Raw genomic sequence first — 13432 nt, 5'->3', positions numbered from 1 at the left:
TATATATATATATATATATATATATATATATATATATATATATATATATACACATACACACACACACACACACACACACACACATACACACACCATACATATTACCTGTTTTGAACAATAAGCAATCACATTATATAACTGTGCAAACATACTGTGCTAAAGACCAATGTCCCACGTACACGGATACAAAGGGCACACTGGCTGCCATCAGACAAAGGGAGCTATTCCATGTGCTGTCACGTCTGTTGAAATTGTACCGAGCCATGCTCATATGCCTTTATGGTCCCTGATAGTGAAATTTCCTCACACCATTTAGTATCAATGAGTGCTCATTTATAGCCCCAAATGCCATCAAAACATCCGTGGAGGAGTCACTGAAAGAATATGAAGAGGTCTTGTCAACCAGTAAGTTGCTGGGGTATCTGTATAATAGGCATCTGACAGCTTGGGGGATCTTTCTCTGCAGTATGTTCCTGGGTATTAGAATGCATCTTTGAAGCTACAGATGGCAATACAGGTGGCTAAGTCTCTGCTCTATAACCTTCATTTGCCATGCATGGGATTGGCTGCCACTAGTTATTGCCTTTTTCTAAATAGGTTCATTGCAATAGATAGGGTTTGTTTGTTTTTGTCAAATCCACCAAAATGTAGTAATAATTGACAACATGATTTATAAAGCAATAGAGTAAGCTTTGCAATATCAGTTTAATATAATCTCTGATCACTACTGTCTGAGTGATAGAAGTAATCACTTTCACAGCTGTGAAAGTTAGAGATTCCCCACTTCATTCTTTATACCACATGTTGAACCAGTTAGAGGTTAAACCACCTACAAAACAACCAAGGATGGTTCCAACTAAAGATGGAAAAATCTTTCTAAACTGTTCCGCGAAAATAGTCATCTTGTTTTGTGTTTGGACAAATGTTGCCACTGGAATGTTCCCCTAAAGTTCTTCAAGTCCTATCCCAACCATACTGCACAGCAACATGATTTCACTCTCCATATCCCAGCTTTATTCATGGACTATAAATGCCATTAAATTTGAATTTTCAAATGTATTGTGGCATTCTGTGGAATGCTGAAGCAAAAATAGAACTGACTATCTCCAGATCACATCTGTGAAATAGCCTGGATTAAAAACGCTATTCAGGACTAATTTCATTAAAATTTCACCCATTTCTAATTCTATTAAGCCACATCTGCACATGGTCCCACTGTAGGCCTTCCACCAAGTACAACCATTCAGACACATTTATCTCAGGGTATAACAGCTTTCCTGTCCAAATTTGCCAATTTGTTAAAGTGTTTAATGTCTGCCTATCAATTAAATATTCATGTTTCAGAGACAATGATTCCCCTTGATTTAATATATAAGAATACATGTCATATTGGAGTTGTGTGACATGTAAATAAGCACAAAGGCTGTGGTTTTATTTTAGATGGTCACATGACTTCCTATATCCTTATTATGGCTAAAATGTTGGAAAATGATAACCAAAGAAAAAAACCAAAAAAAAAACAAACTTACATTTAGGATTGTTCTTATTGGATATCGCCCAAAACTATCACCTACAGTTTCAAGTGGTTTTAAAAAAAAAAAAATCTGGAAAAGTTAATTTGCTTTAACTATCTATTCCTATCTTACATCTCATTTATAGCCATGTAAGCATAGTGGATTTTGGCTTGTTACCACATTAACTCCAGATACAAGTTTTCAGTATGCTTAGAAACAGAAATCTAGTTTTTCTGTTGCCATTACTAGAAAGTATAGTATGTGATTTGAAGTAGCAAGAAACAAGCCAAGTTTTAATTGCAATAAATGCAGATGTATCATTATAAACCTAATTTATATTGTTTTTTAATGAATCTTTTGGAATCAATACATTTTTAATTTCAGTGTTTAATTTAAAATACATGGGGCCTTCAAGATGGACTACCCAACATCTTGGAAATAAAAATATCTTAATTATCTTATGTAAAAAAAAATATCTTAATAAGACTTAATGGTTTCAAAAACCTACTATTTTGCACAATATTGACCCAAAATGGTCTAAATATGTTGGGAATTGAACCAACCAACCAACAAGGTAGAGACAGACTGCATAACAGTAACCCACTTTATAATGCGCATTTACCTTTCACCCAACTTACAAACTAATGTATAAACAAGCCACCTATGTAAAGTACCGTATATACTCGTGTATAAGCCGAGTTTTTCAGCATACTTTTGTATGCTGAAAAAGGGCACTCGGCTTATACACGGGTGAACTTACCTGGTGTCCGGTCCCTCGGCTTCAACTTCTGCATATGCGTTCCAACAAAGGAAGTTCGGCATTTGGAACGCAAACTTGCGTTCCAAATGCCGAACTTCCTGTTGTTGGAACGCAGATGCGTGCGTTCCACTGCCGGGTAAGTGAAAAAATCAATCTCTCTCTCTCTCCTTTTTTTTTTAAATTTACAGTGCAATTACATAATGAACAAACAATACAGCCACCATGTTCATACATTTATATCCCTACCCCTTATATACCCCTTTATTTAGGTTAGGTTGTACCCAATGCCAATGATTTTAGAATCATTTATGAATGTTCCTTGTCATCTACTGTTATTTATGGTTTAGCTAAAAATGATTTCATAGATTGAACCTATCATTTTTATTTAGGTTTTTAAATTAGCTCTCTTTTCCACCCTAGGCTTATACTCGAGTCAATAAGTTTTCCCAGTTTTATGTAGTAAAATTAGGCGCCTCGGCTTATATTCGGGTCGACTTATACTCGAGTATATACGGTATATTCATTCTGCATATTGGTTTTGCACTATATAACGGATGAAATATTTTCAAAGTCCGCTTTAAAATACATACAAGATATAGTGTATTTCCATCTTTAACATTTTCAACTAATGCAAAAAAAATTAAAAAAAATAGGCAGCAATTCAACTAGACTACTCTTACATTATTATTAAATCCTGATTGATAATTAACTATTTTTAAGTATGCTGAAAGTGGCCAATTTTTGTTAGATATTCAAATTATTTGCCAAACATACACTTAACCTTAGTTTCATTCTGAAGAGAGAGAGCCAGTTGACCCCCCGCCCCCCTTCCTCCTCGGATTTTTCATACATTTCAATGAGAGCAATAATGTTTGGAGGAGATCAGTGGGAACAGCTTTTGTGAACAAAGTAATTTTCTGCTTTAAAAATAATTCTGCAGAGTGGGATCTCAGACAGTGAGAAAATGAATTAGTGTCACGTCGAGTGGTGGTAGAACCATTATGTATCACCTTAAATTAAACTGAATTACACTCTGTGCTGAGAGAAAATAGCAGCTGACAAAAGGATACAGTAGCTTTCCAGAGATGACAGGGCCAACATCTGCCAAGGGCTGCTTTTATCAGCGTAAGTACTAAACAGGATCTGCAGCAATACAACAAATATGTAATTAACAGAATTATTTATGTGCAAAAAAATAAATTTTCATCAAAGAAATCACCCCAGTGTAATCAAACTCTTTCTGCCCAGAACAAATAGTAAATAGGTGTCACACCACAAAAAAAAAAAAAAAAAAAACCCCATAACATTTTGCACAGCTTTTCTGCTAACCGATTGCATGATATTTATGATGCTATATAGGCCTTTTTGCTCTACTGGTCAGTGTGTGAATGTAATCACAATGCATTCAATACACTTTGCAGGGATGATGAGCTCAGCAAATTTGCGTACCTTTCTATCCACAGTTAGTTAATGAAAATGTATCCCTTTTTTCTCTTTACTCCTCTGAGATGCGAGCAAAAAAGAGCAAAGATCTTTACGAAAGCATCACACCACGTGCTGCTATTGGGGTGCTTGGCTGGTAATTGAAATTTTCCTTAAGTGGTTAATTGACATAGCCGCTGGGCATTGCCTCAATGTCTGGCTGCGCACATTGCTTACTGATACGGTATAGAAATCTTCCCTCATTTTCCCTTGCATCTCTATGGGACGTAAATGAAAATGAATGGAGATTTTAGTAAAAATACCGACGTGATGTGTCTCAGCGGACTACTCCAGAGACACATTGCATCACCTCACGGCCAACTGAATTTTCCCCTTAAAGTTCATTAAACAAAACAGATGTCACTTTCACCAGCACTCTGTCAACATTAAATATCCACAACCCAAATAGAACTGCAGTCAGGCTGGTAAATGGATTCAAGAATCTTATTCAATATAAGCTCAGAGTGTAAAATCCAACAGAATGCTGGATATGAACGCTGAAAAGTTTTCCCCTCAATATACGCGATTCATTATGTATTACAATGCAGACTTTAATTATATATTACAGCAACCAATAAAACATTTAGTAATAATATTTCAGAAATGTCAAAATGTGCATTACCTTTAATAATGATTTTAAATATTTTTCAATCCTCATTGCCCAGTGATTCATAAGCTTTTTGGCAAAGTGCTATGACTACCAGTACAGATGATGCATTTTTTGTAACAATGTTAAAATATTGTTGGAAATTAAACCTTTATTGTTATTACACAATAAATTACTAGTTCACCTAAATTTTAAAATAGCTTACATTTACAATAACATGAATACATGGAATTAGAATTATGTGTGATCTATAATTTAAGAGTCTTCCTGAAACATTCACTTGTGAGTCTCACACAAAATGGTTTTGATTTTCTTAGTGGTTTAAAACACTACATATATTACAAAATGAATCTTAGATCTTTGAGTACAATTTTAAAAATAAAACCAAAAGGAGCATTGTCACTAATTTCATGAGGGAAACAATTTTCTTTGCAACAAATAGCATTGGAATATCCTAAATGTGGAAGCCACATTTACCCAACACAAAGCAAATTATTTGTATACAAAATGTGTATATTAATAGATGTACTCAATTTATGTAAATGCTGCAAAATTGTTTGTAAAAACAAAACTTTTTAAATCTACTCACTGGTAAACAATATTTAAAAAAGCAATTTATTAAATGTTGCACTAACAATACCACACGAGCAATACATTAAATAGATCAGGCTAACTGCTTGTGATCTAAAACAAAAATACATTTCAGTAGTGAAACAAATAAAACCAATACAAATGTAGCCAGGCATTATTTATTAGAACATGATAGTAATAATTTTGGTGCTATTGAGAAAGTCGAAAAATATGTTGTGGATACTTTGTCAGATAGTACAAGTTCCCATTATTAAAGCTGTTATATAGGTTTTATTTGAAATTGTTTGGTTGCAAAGGAGGGAATAAAGTTTAGTTACACTTTAACAATACTTGTAAAGTGTATTCCCTACACCCATGCACCAGACTGGGTCCCTTCATTAGAACAACGGTTCTCTAAGATATTTGAGTCCTGGATAAAAAAATAAAAAAAATGGAGCCTAAAGCAACTCTGCTAACAGTGTTCTGCTACAGCTTACTTGCAAATCGGCCTTACTTCAATAAGAGATGGGTTTCAGAGCTTGCCCTACTCCTACCTATATTGCTCACACGAAAGCACCCTCACAACTTTCCCAATATCCACTCTGAGCCACACTCATTTCTCTTGTTTGAGCTGTTCCCTATTTTAGTTAGATTACATGCTCTTTTATGTGGAGGGCCATCCCTAGTCTTTGATTTCCTCCTTCGAAAAATTCACAGAAAACACCACTCTCATTCAGGAAACTATCAAAACCCAAATCCTATACTCGCTCGTTACCTTCCACCTTCACTACTGTCTCCTATCTGACCTTCTAGCTACCCACCTTTCTCAAGTCTGGTCTTCCCACAACCACTACAACACTGAAACTACACTGAGCCCCCTTATTACCTCCAGAATTCTATTCTAGCATCTCTGATGTCTTAATGAAATTTTCACCCTCTTTTAGATTTGCAGCTGAACTATGAATCCTATCGTATAACCACTAAGATTTTTTCTGTGCTGCCCCCAACAAATGGAATAGTCCGCCTGAACAGACTCCCCTTAACCTTCTATCCCATTCTCTCAGTAGTACCATTTCCACTCTAGCTTCTATAGGCTCAGCATTGACCTCTGCCGTTAGACTGTAAGCTCACAAGCAGGGCCATTTCTACCCTCTGTGTAACAGCTGTACCTTGTTCATCCACATTATATGTACTTGTACAGATTTCGTAGCGCCAGACACAGTAAACACTTCACAAATAGATGAGGTAATACACATGGGTAGCACAAATAAGTGTAAGTAATGCTATCTGGACTCACACAGAATGCTGCAAAAGACATGACAGGACGCACAAAGGGGTCAGACATGAGACAATAGGTAGAGCGGAACCTGTCAGTGAGCGCATACATTCTAAAGGGATAATTTGTATTTCTGGCAATCTTGTGGAGCCGTATAGTTATTTAATAAAGATAATATTCTAGAATGCCAAAGGAATCAGTTAAGCAAGTCAGCCGGGCCCCAGGACTCGGATTAGGGGCACAAGTCTGGGGTGCTGGGGCTGTGGGACCGTCCATCATTAAATGACCGGTTTTCCCACAGTTGTAGAACTTTCTCTCCAGCCTGGGCTCCGATGGTCTCTGATAAATGCCAGGGACAGGGCGGGGCAGTGGCTGGCGAGGAGTACATGAATGTTTAGGTACTTGCTTTTGAGGGTGAGTAAAAGAGGGGTGTCCCCCTGTTTGTACAGTCCTTTGGTGTTGGCTGTTATCCTGGCGCTTCTGCCAGTGTGGATTCACTGCACAGACTGATCCACCAGCTGAGTGGCTGCTTCCAGGGTGCCTGGCTTCCTGTCCAGCACCCATTCGGTCACCTCCGGTGCGCACAGTCGGTGAAACTGCTCTTGGCACATCAAGTCTATTACCTCCTCCATGTTCTGGGCACCTGCTTCAAGCACCCACTACCTGGCTTACTCTCAGAGCAGGTTGGAAAACTCCTCATGGGTGGCGTGGAGGTGCTTTGTAAAGTCCTGGAACTTCAGATGATGGGTCTTTGGGTAATAGTGTACCGTTTAAGGAGTGCCCTTTTCTCTATATCATAGTCCGCTGTGGGCACCCCACAGTAGGCCTCCACTGTATACGTCCTTGCGTGTAGCCTGCAGGTCCTTTCAAATACCTGCAGGTGCTCATCAATATTACCAACACAGTGCTCAAATTTTGGGCAAGGTAGAGATTACAGTCCTTATCCCCTAGGGGACGCCTCCCCCCTGGGCTGCATGGCTGGTGCCCTTCCCTCTTGTTACCATGCCTCAATGACGTGTGCCCGCTCAGCTGCAGATGCATGGTCCCCTAAGACCGCCAACTGGATCTTTAGCCCGGAAGCCCTGCTCTCATCATAGGACAGAGGGGCTGGTTGTGCGGGAGCAGTCTGCTGTGTTGAGGATGCTGCTGTCTGGTTCACCTCATTCCCAGTCATCAACTGGGACGCCTTGGCCACTGCCATCAGTTTCTTCCACCTGGGTACCATGCTGTCAGTGCCACTTGTACAGCAACTCTCATCTCTACCCTACTTGGTGAATGGCTGAGGTCAATGTACTTGGCATTGCACAGAGTCTCAAGGTCCGCTCCCTGGGCATATTGGTATAATCAGATATCCTGTGTGTTCTCCTGGCTGCAGTAATTCCTCTCCTGAATAACTCGGCTCTCCTAATTGGTTCACAAAAAGTCACCTGCGGTTATCCTACCTCTTGCCACCAGAAATCTGTGACAGGATGGACCGCCTAAGTCACCCTGTCTGTTGGCTGGGAATTGGCTGGGCTTACTTTTCCACCATTATTTCGAATATGCCCCTCCTGCCACAGTTGGAGGGGCCTGCTGCCACCACTGGACTCCTTTATGGTGCCCAGAACAATGGTCCTTCTGAGTAACTGTCGCTACTAGTGTACTTCCGTGCTGGTATCCCTGACCACTTACTATGGAACAGGGAGCTGTGGATAGATCAATCCCCCTGGCCTATCACACTGGCCAGCTGCTGGGTAGCGGAAGACCGGTTGTACTGGAGAGCTGGGCCCAAACCTCAGAAACAGCTGGTGGACGGATTAGATTTAGGGTCTAATCTGTAGGTCACAGGATTACAGCAATATTGAAGAAGTTGTCAAGCAGGTTCTTGAAGCAAAGGTGATGTTTTATTTCGCTCAAGTGTCTTGACAAGGATAGTTCCACTGATTAAAAGGCATCAGTGGTCAGGTCAGATGGGACATCAGAATGATACATTACATGCTCAAACAGCTCACCTTTTATACAGTTTGGACACAGCCTCAAAGGGTAAGCCAGTCCCCTTAAGGTCTGTGCTATTTTTAAATTCAGGATACCATTTGTTTACATAAACATGGATTTACATGCATTACAAAGCTAACAATATTACACTTATCTGTGAAATTCTAAAAATGCTGTGATGCCCTGAATCTTATTTTTAGACACATGAAATCTAGTAGTAAGTCCAATTACCTTTTCCTATGGCCCTCACACATCAAAAGGTCTATTTAGCATGAGATTAGCAAGAGTAATTTCTTCCAACAGTTGCAGAATACACATTTCCGCCAAAGAAAATAATTTCCCAAGAAAAGTTGCCAACCCCAAACAAAACATTTCCTTACACCAATATACAAAAGGCTTTCTAAACAAAGGCTAAGACAGAAAAAACAAACTTTCTCCCCCTGGTTTCAGAAATTAAAGATTTCCCTTACCAAAATATACACAATATAAAAAATAAGTGCATGTGCAATTATATAAATAAGCACCCTGTGCCATTTCCTTTAAATACATTTATACCAGAAGTTAATTATAAGTGATCCAGTCACACTACTGAATATATTTCAAACTAGATGCTGGATTCTTGTAATGTATTGATACACCATAACTTTGTTTTCTCAGATATCCACACCTAACAACATCTTTCTTGTCAACCAATGTGCTTCCAAATATTAATACATGGTGAACTAACCTTAATTACAAGGGATTTTAATTTTTTTAAAAAAATAAGTCAGAAAAATTAAAGCAATCATTCCTAAGCCTGTCAGACCCAAACTGCCATACAAAAGATTCCTCTCTACTTCTGGGGGAGCTAGTCAAAGGGACTCTCTCAGTATTCGCTTTCTGATTTCTCCCCATGGTAGGGAGACGCATACAGAAGGCTGTCTCACACTGTTATTTATGTCTCACAGTTGTGGCTGGCTAAATCAACATGTTATACCAGAACATGTCCAAAAGAATGGAGGTATACCCAGTCCCATTCATTCATTCTAGGGACCCTTAATCAGCTCATAGTTAAGATAAACACATTGGAAAGCTTTCCAACACCACCCAAACTCCCTGGAGTGCGAAAAGACCTATTACCGAAATTTGGCACACACACACACAGCATCACTAGTTTCCTGGTGCTTCCATCACAATTTTATAAAATGTATATAATATATATACATATACACATATACATATACACACACATACACACACACACACATATATATATATATATATATACACATATATATACATACATACTTTACAGTAATTGATAAAACTTCAAAAGGGGTGGAAAGCAGAAACATATGTAAAATGTGTTTTCCCAAACCATTTCACAAATCCTCTAAGTGGAAAATAATATTGCACTATTACACCAAGATACTAGGGCAAATGAAAGGTCATCTGTAATTTGAAATCTACAGTTTCAAACAGCACAGATGTTCTTCAGGCTGTGGGTATTGCTTGCACATGAGACTCACCGAGCAGACAACTACTATGATGAACAGTCCAGCAATCTTCAGGTTTTTTAACACACACCTTGGAAAAGAGAATGCATTATTAAAAAAATATTCTCAATGACAAATTCATAAAAGCCACTGGCAAGCAGTTTAAGCATTATCTCCATGTGCATTTATATATCAAATAGGCTAGTTAATATTTTGTCAATAACCCCCGTCATGAACAATCCATTGAACACAAATGTTTTTGATATTCTTCTAACTCTTCTAGCCAACTTACAACCCTTTATCTTGTTTAGAGTTTCTTTACATGGTGGTTTCAGTAGCTTTATTGATGTTAATCTCGGATATGCAAAGTGTCCCTTTACAGCAGGGGTGTCCAACCTTTTAGCTTCCCTGGGCCACATTGGAAGACGGCGAGTTGCTTTGGGCCGCACATAAGATACACTAAAAATAACGATAGCTGATCATCCAAAAAAACATAGAAAACATAGTTAACATATATATATGAGAAAAAAAGTGATATATATATATATATATATATATATATATATCACTTTTTTTTCAAATCCCCCTCTACTTACCTTTCAATCGCCCTGTTCAAAAAATCCTCTCTAGTTATTATACTATAATCACTTTTTGTATTGTTTCGATGCAATATCAATAAAGTGCATTTAAGCCAGGCATTGTATATCAGGGTGCCCTGACCAGGCCTGCGGTACCTGACATATACATCACTGTGACCGCAAATTGTGACCTGTTTTGCTAATTACACCACTATGTTAGTTAAGGGATAACAACTTATAATGGGCCAAAGAGAATAATATATAATGCCCTATTAGTATTACAAGTAGAAGTATGTAGCAGGGAGTTAAGGTCCATGATGCTCCAGGACCAGGTGACTTTTATTCACTGGTCAGCGTCCCTTGAAATAATAAAAAAAAAATCCCCCTTAACTTACCTTTTAATCGGCTTGTTCTCCTGTCCTCTTCTCTTCTTTTCTACAATTCTGTGCTGCTGATTGTTCTTCTCGCGCGGGTGACTCCTCTGTGCTGCGCTCCGCAATGGATGTTGGGCGTGATGACATCACGCCCGACATTCACTGCGAGCACCGCACAGAGGAGGAGACAAGGGAGGGAGCCGGAGTACCAGCTGACGTGACCCCGTGACCGCAAGGTAAGTATTTTCTTTTCTTTTTTTTGCAGGATTTTTTTTTTCCATTAACAGTGCTGCCCCCTTGCCACATCCAAAACTCCTTCTGGGCCACATTTACAGGCGTGCTGGGCCGCGGGTTGGACAACCCTGCTTTACAGGAAGCACTGCATCATAAATGAACAATTCTCAATTATTTGTAGTTTATGACATGCATGCATTGTGGCATAGCCAGACTTATTCAATGCATAAAACCCCCAGACACCATTGTGCCAATATTGATAGTTAAAATTAAATAAGTGGTCTTTTTTTTTTTTTTTTTTCAATGTGTGTGGCCTCCCTTAATTGCACTGACAGAATACTTTAGTAGCAAACACCATTTAGAGTCAGTATTCTTGGCAATGCAATGCAACATTCATGAAGTAAAAAAAACACAATATATCTTACACCTGGGCATACTAGAATTACAGCAGAATCTTACCTTAGTTTGGAAGAGTTGAATTTTTCCTGAAGGTTATCCAGGAGTTCATATTTTTCAGTTGATGCAGATCGAGAAAGACTGCCAACTTCACTACCAAGCCGGCATCTTCGTTCAAATTCTGAAGAACTATTCTCCCATGATTCACCATCACAGATGAAATCTGACCTAAAGAGTGAACAAAACAGGTTTTTAAATAAAATACATGCCAATAGTAAAGATTATCATAACTGTGTTAATAGTATCTCAATACTAAAAATACAATTCCAATACTTCCAATAACACTAATGACAACAATCTAGAGCAAACTAGGGTTCTGTATTAAGCAGGAGAAGAATAGTTTAACAAATAAATTAGGTAGAGTTGACCAGGCTTTTATACTTAAGTGGTCTTTTAATGTAAAGTTAATGTGACTATTGAATTCTCTAAGACTCTCACTTCTGTGGAAAAAAAATTTCGGTTTATAAGATACCTTTTATTGATTAACTGAAAAAGATTATAACTGTAAGCTGTGCAAGTTGCATAAGTCTCTGACAGGCATATTGTGATACAGAAACAGAAATATTGGATTTTACACACCATTGAGATACAATGGACAATCATCCTGACACACATTTTCTGTTTATACTGTACTTTTTTGTTAATCAAAATTAGGCATTCCAGCTTCTGAATTCAAAAAAGCCTAAAACAAACGTATGTATCACTACACAAAAAGGAACAAAAAAACAAAACAAAAACAAGATTTTTGTTTTAATTTAGAATACTTTCCAAGTGTGATTTACAATTTAGCACTGCCTTTTGTTGGCTAGCTGAGCAGAGAGAAGTTTCATTTTGACAGTTTTTTAAAGGTGTTTGGATTATCTGACATGTGTACTAAACCAAGCTCTGAAGAAATGTTTTGACCATGCAAATTGGTAATAGTCATACACAAACAAACTGTGTGAAACCGTTTTGACGTTCAGAATACATTAGGTCTAACCAAAGTAAACTATGCTGACAATATAGTATCAGAAATGATCCATTGCAGCATTTTTCAGTCATTAGATGTATGGCTGAATTTGTGATATGTATCCTGCTTACTTTGGCAGGGAATCCTTCTGCCATGATTCATGCAGTAATTATTAAATTGGTGGGAGGTTTAGCTTAAAGGAGGCAGGAAAACAGCTACTTTGCTACAGTGACCAAATAGTACAAATTCATCACAGCAGGCAAATCCATGGTGGTCCTGAGGCTTTTGCTATGTTCATATTCTCTACATCGGAACTCTCATAAGAGGAGAAAATAGATCTATGCAAAAAATAAAGCAGATACTATCTCAGGCAAAACACAGACTCTATATTGGGACTCATTTAGAGTCAGTGTTTTTTTTTGCATAAGAAACATTTTTCTAATCTGCACGCACCTCAAAAATGTGTTCAGATACATGCAACTCAATAAGGCATGGACGAATTTGCCAACATGCCATCAGGAGGCACTGCGTTTGGTTTTAGACAAAGATGGCATTGTGCATTAAGACCAAACAACTTAACTTTGGTTGTGCATCCAGAAGACATTGTTCAAGAACAAGAAGTATTGTGTTTTGTTCAGAAGTATCTTTGCAAACCCTAAGCTGTACTGCAATTTATTTTTTGGAGAGAAGGAGCCTTCTCCAGGTTACCATGCCATGAAAGCCATGTTCATCTATTCCAATGGTACAGTCATTAACTTTAACATCTACGTCGTTGACAGAAGCCTGTATATCCCTGATAAAGCTTTTGGGTTCCTTGAGAATTCTGGTGGCATCATACAGTCTGACCTTAGTGAATTTACTGAGACATCAACTCCTGAAAAGATTGGCAACCATCTTCATTGTTCTCCGTTTATAGAATTATGGACTTCAAGTTGTTTGAAACGGACATTATAATCCTTTGGAGACTAATTAGCAGAAACAATCACTTTTTCTAATATTACAGATGACTTTTCTCCTTGATATAAAGTTGGTACAAACCTGAATTCTGCAGCACAAATTGCTGAAGGTTATGCTTGTATATAGGAAGTGGTAACCGTTCCTGATGATCAAATAATGAAATGGACTTTATCATCAGTACCTGGCTCAAATGACCTTATTTACAGATATGATAGCAGTAAGGGTG

At 38.0% G+C, this 13432-nt stretch overlaps 1 protein-coding gene across 1 annotated transcript in view; it reads right to left on the bottom strand.

Moving 5' to 3' along the window:
* The window catches only part of OCA2 (OCA2 melanosomal transmembrane protein), a 264425-nt gene that overhangs the window by 175320 nt on the left and 75673 nt on the right, over positions 1-13432 (bottom strand). Inside the window, exons 4-6 of the mRNA XM_075200107.1 lie at positions 11304-11468; positions 9692-9749; positions 3345-3417 (exon numbers count right to left, since the gene is read on the bottom strand). Of these exons, the coding sequence (XP_075056208.1) occupies positions 3345-3417; positions 9692-9749; positions 11304-11468 (296 nt within the window). The remainder of the gene's footprint in view (positions 1-3344; positions 3418-9691; positions 9750-11303; positions 11469-13432) is intronic.

This window comes from Mixophyes fleayi, chromosome 2, assembly GCF_038048845.1.
Source record: "Mixophyes fleayi isolate aMixFle1 chromosome 2, aMixFle1.hap1, whole genome shotgun sequence".
Classification (NCBI taxonomy): domain Eukaryota; kingdom Metazoa; phylum Chordata; class Amphibia; order Anura; family Limnodynastidae; genus Mixophyes; species Mixophyes fleayi.
The sequence above is the reverse complement of the archived record's forward strand: the minus strand, read 5'-3'. Positions and strand labels throughout refer to the sequence as shown.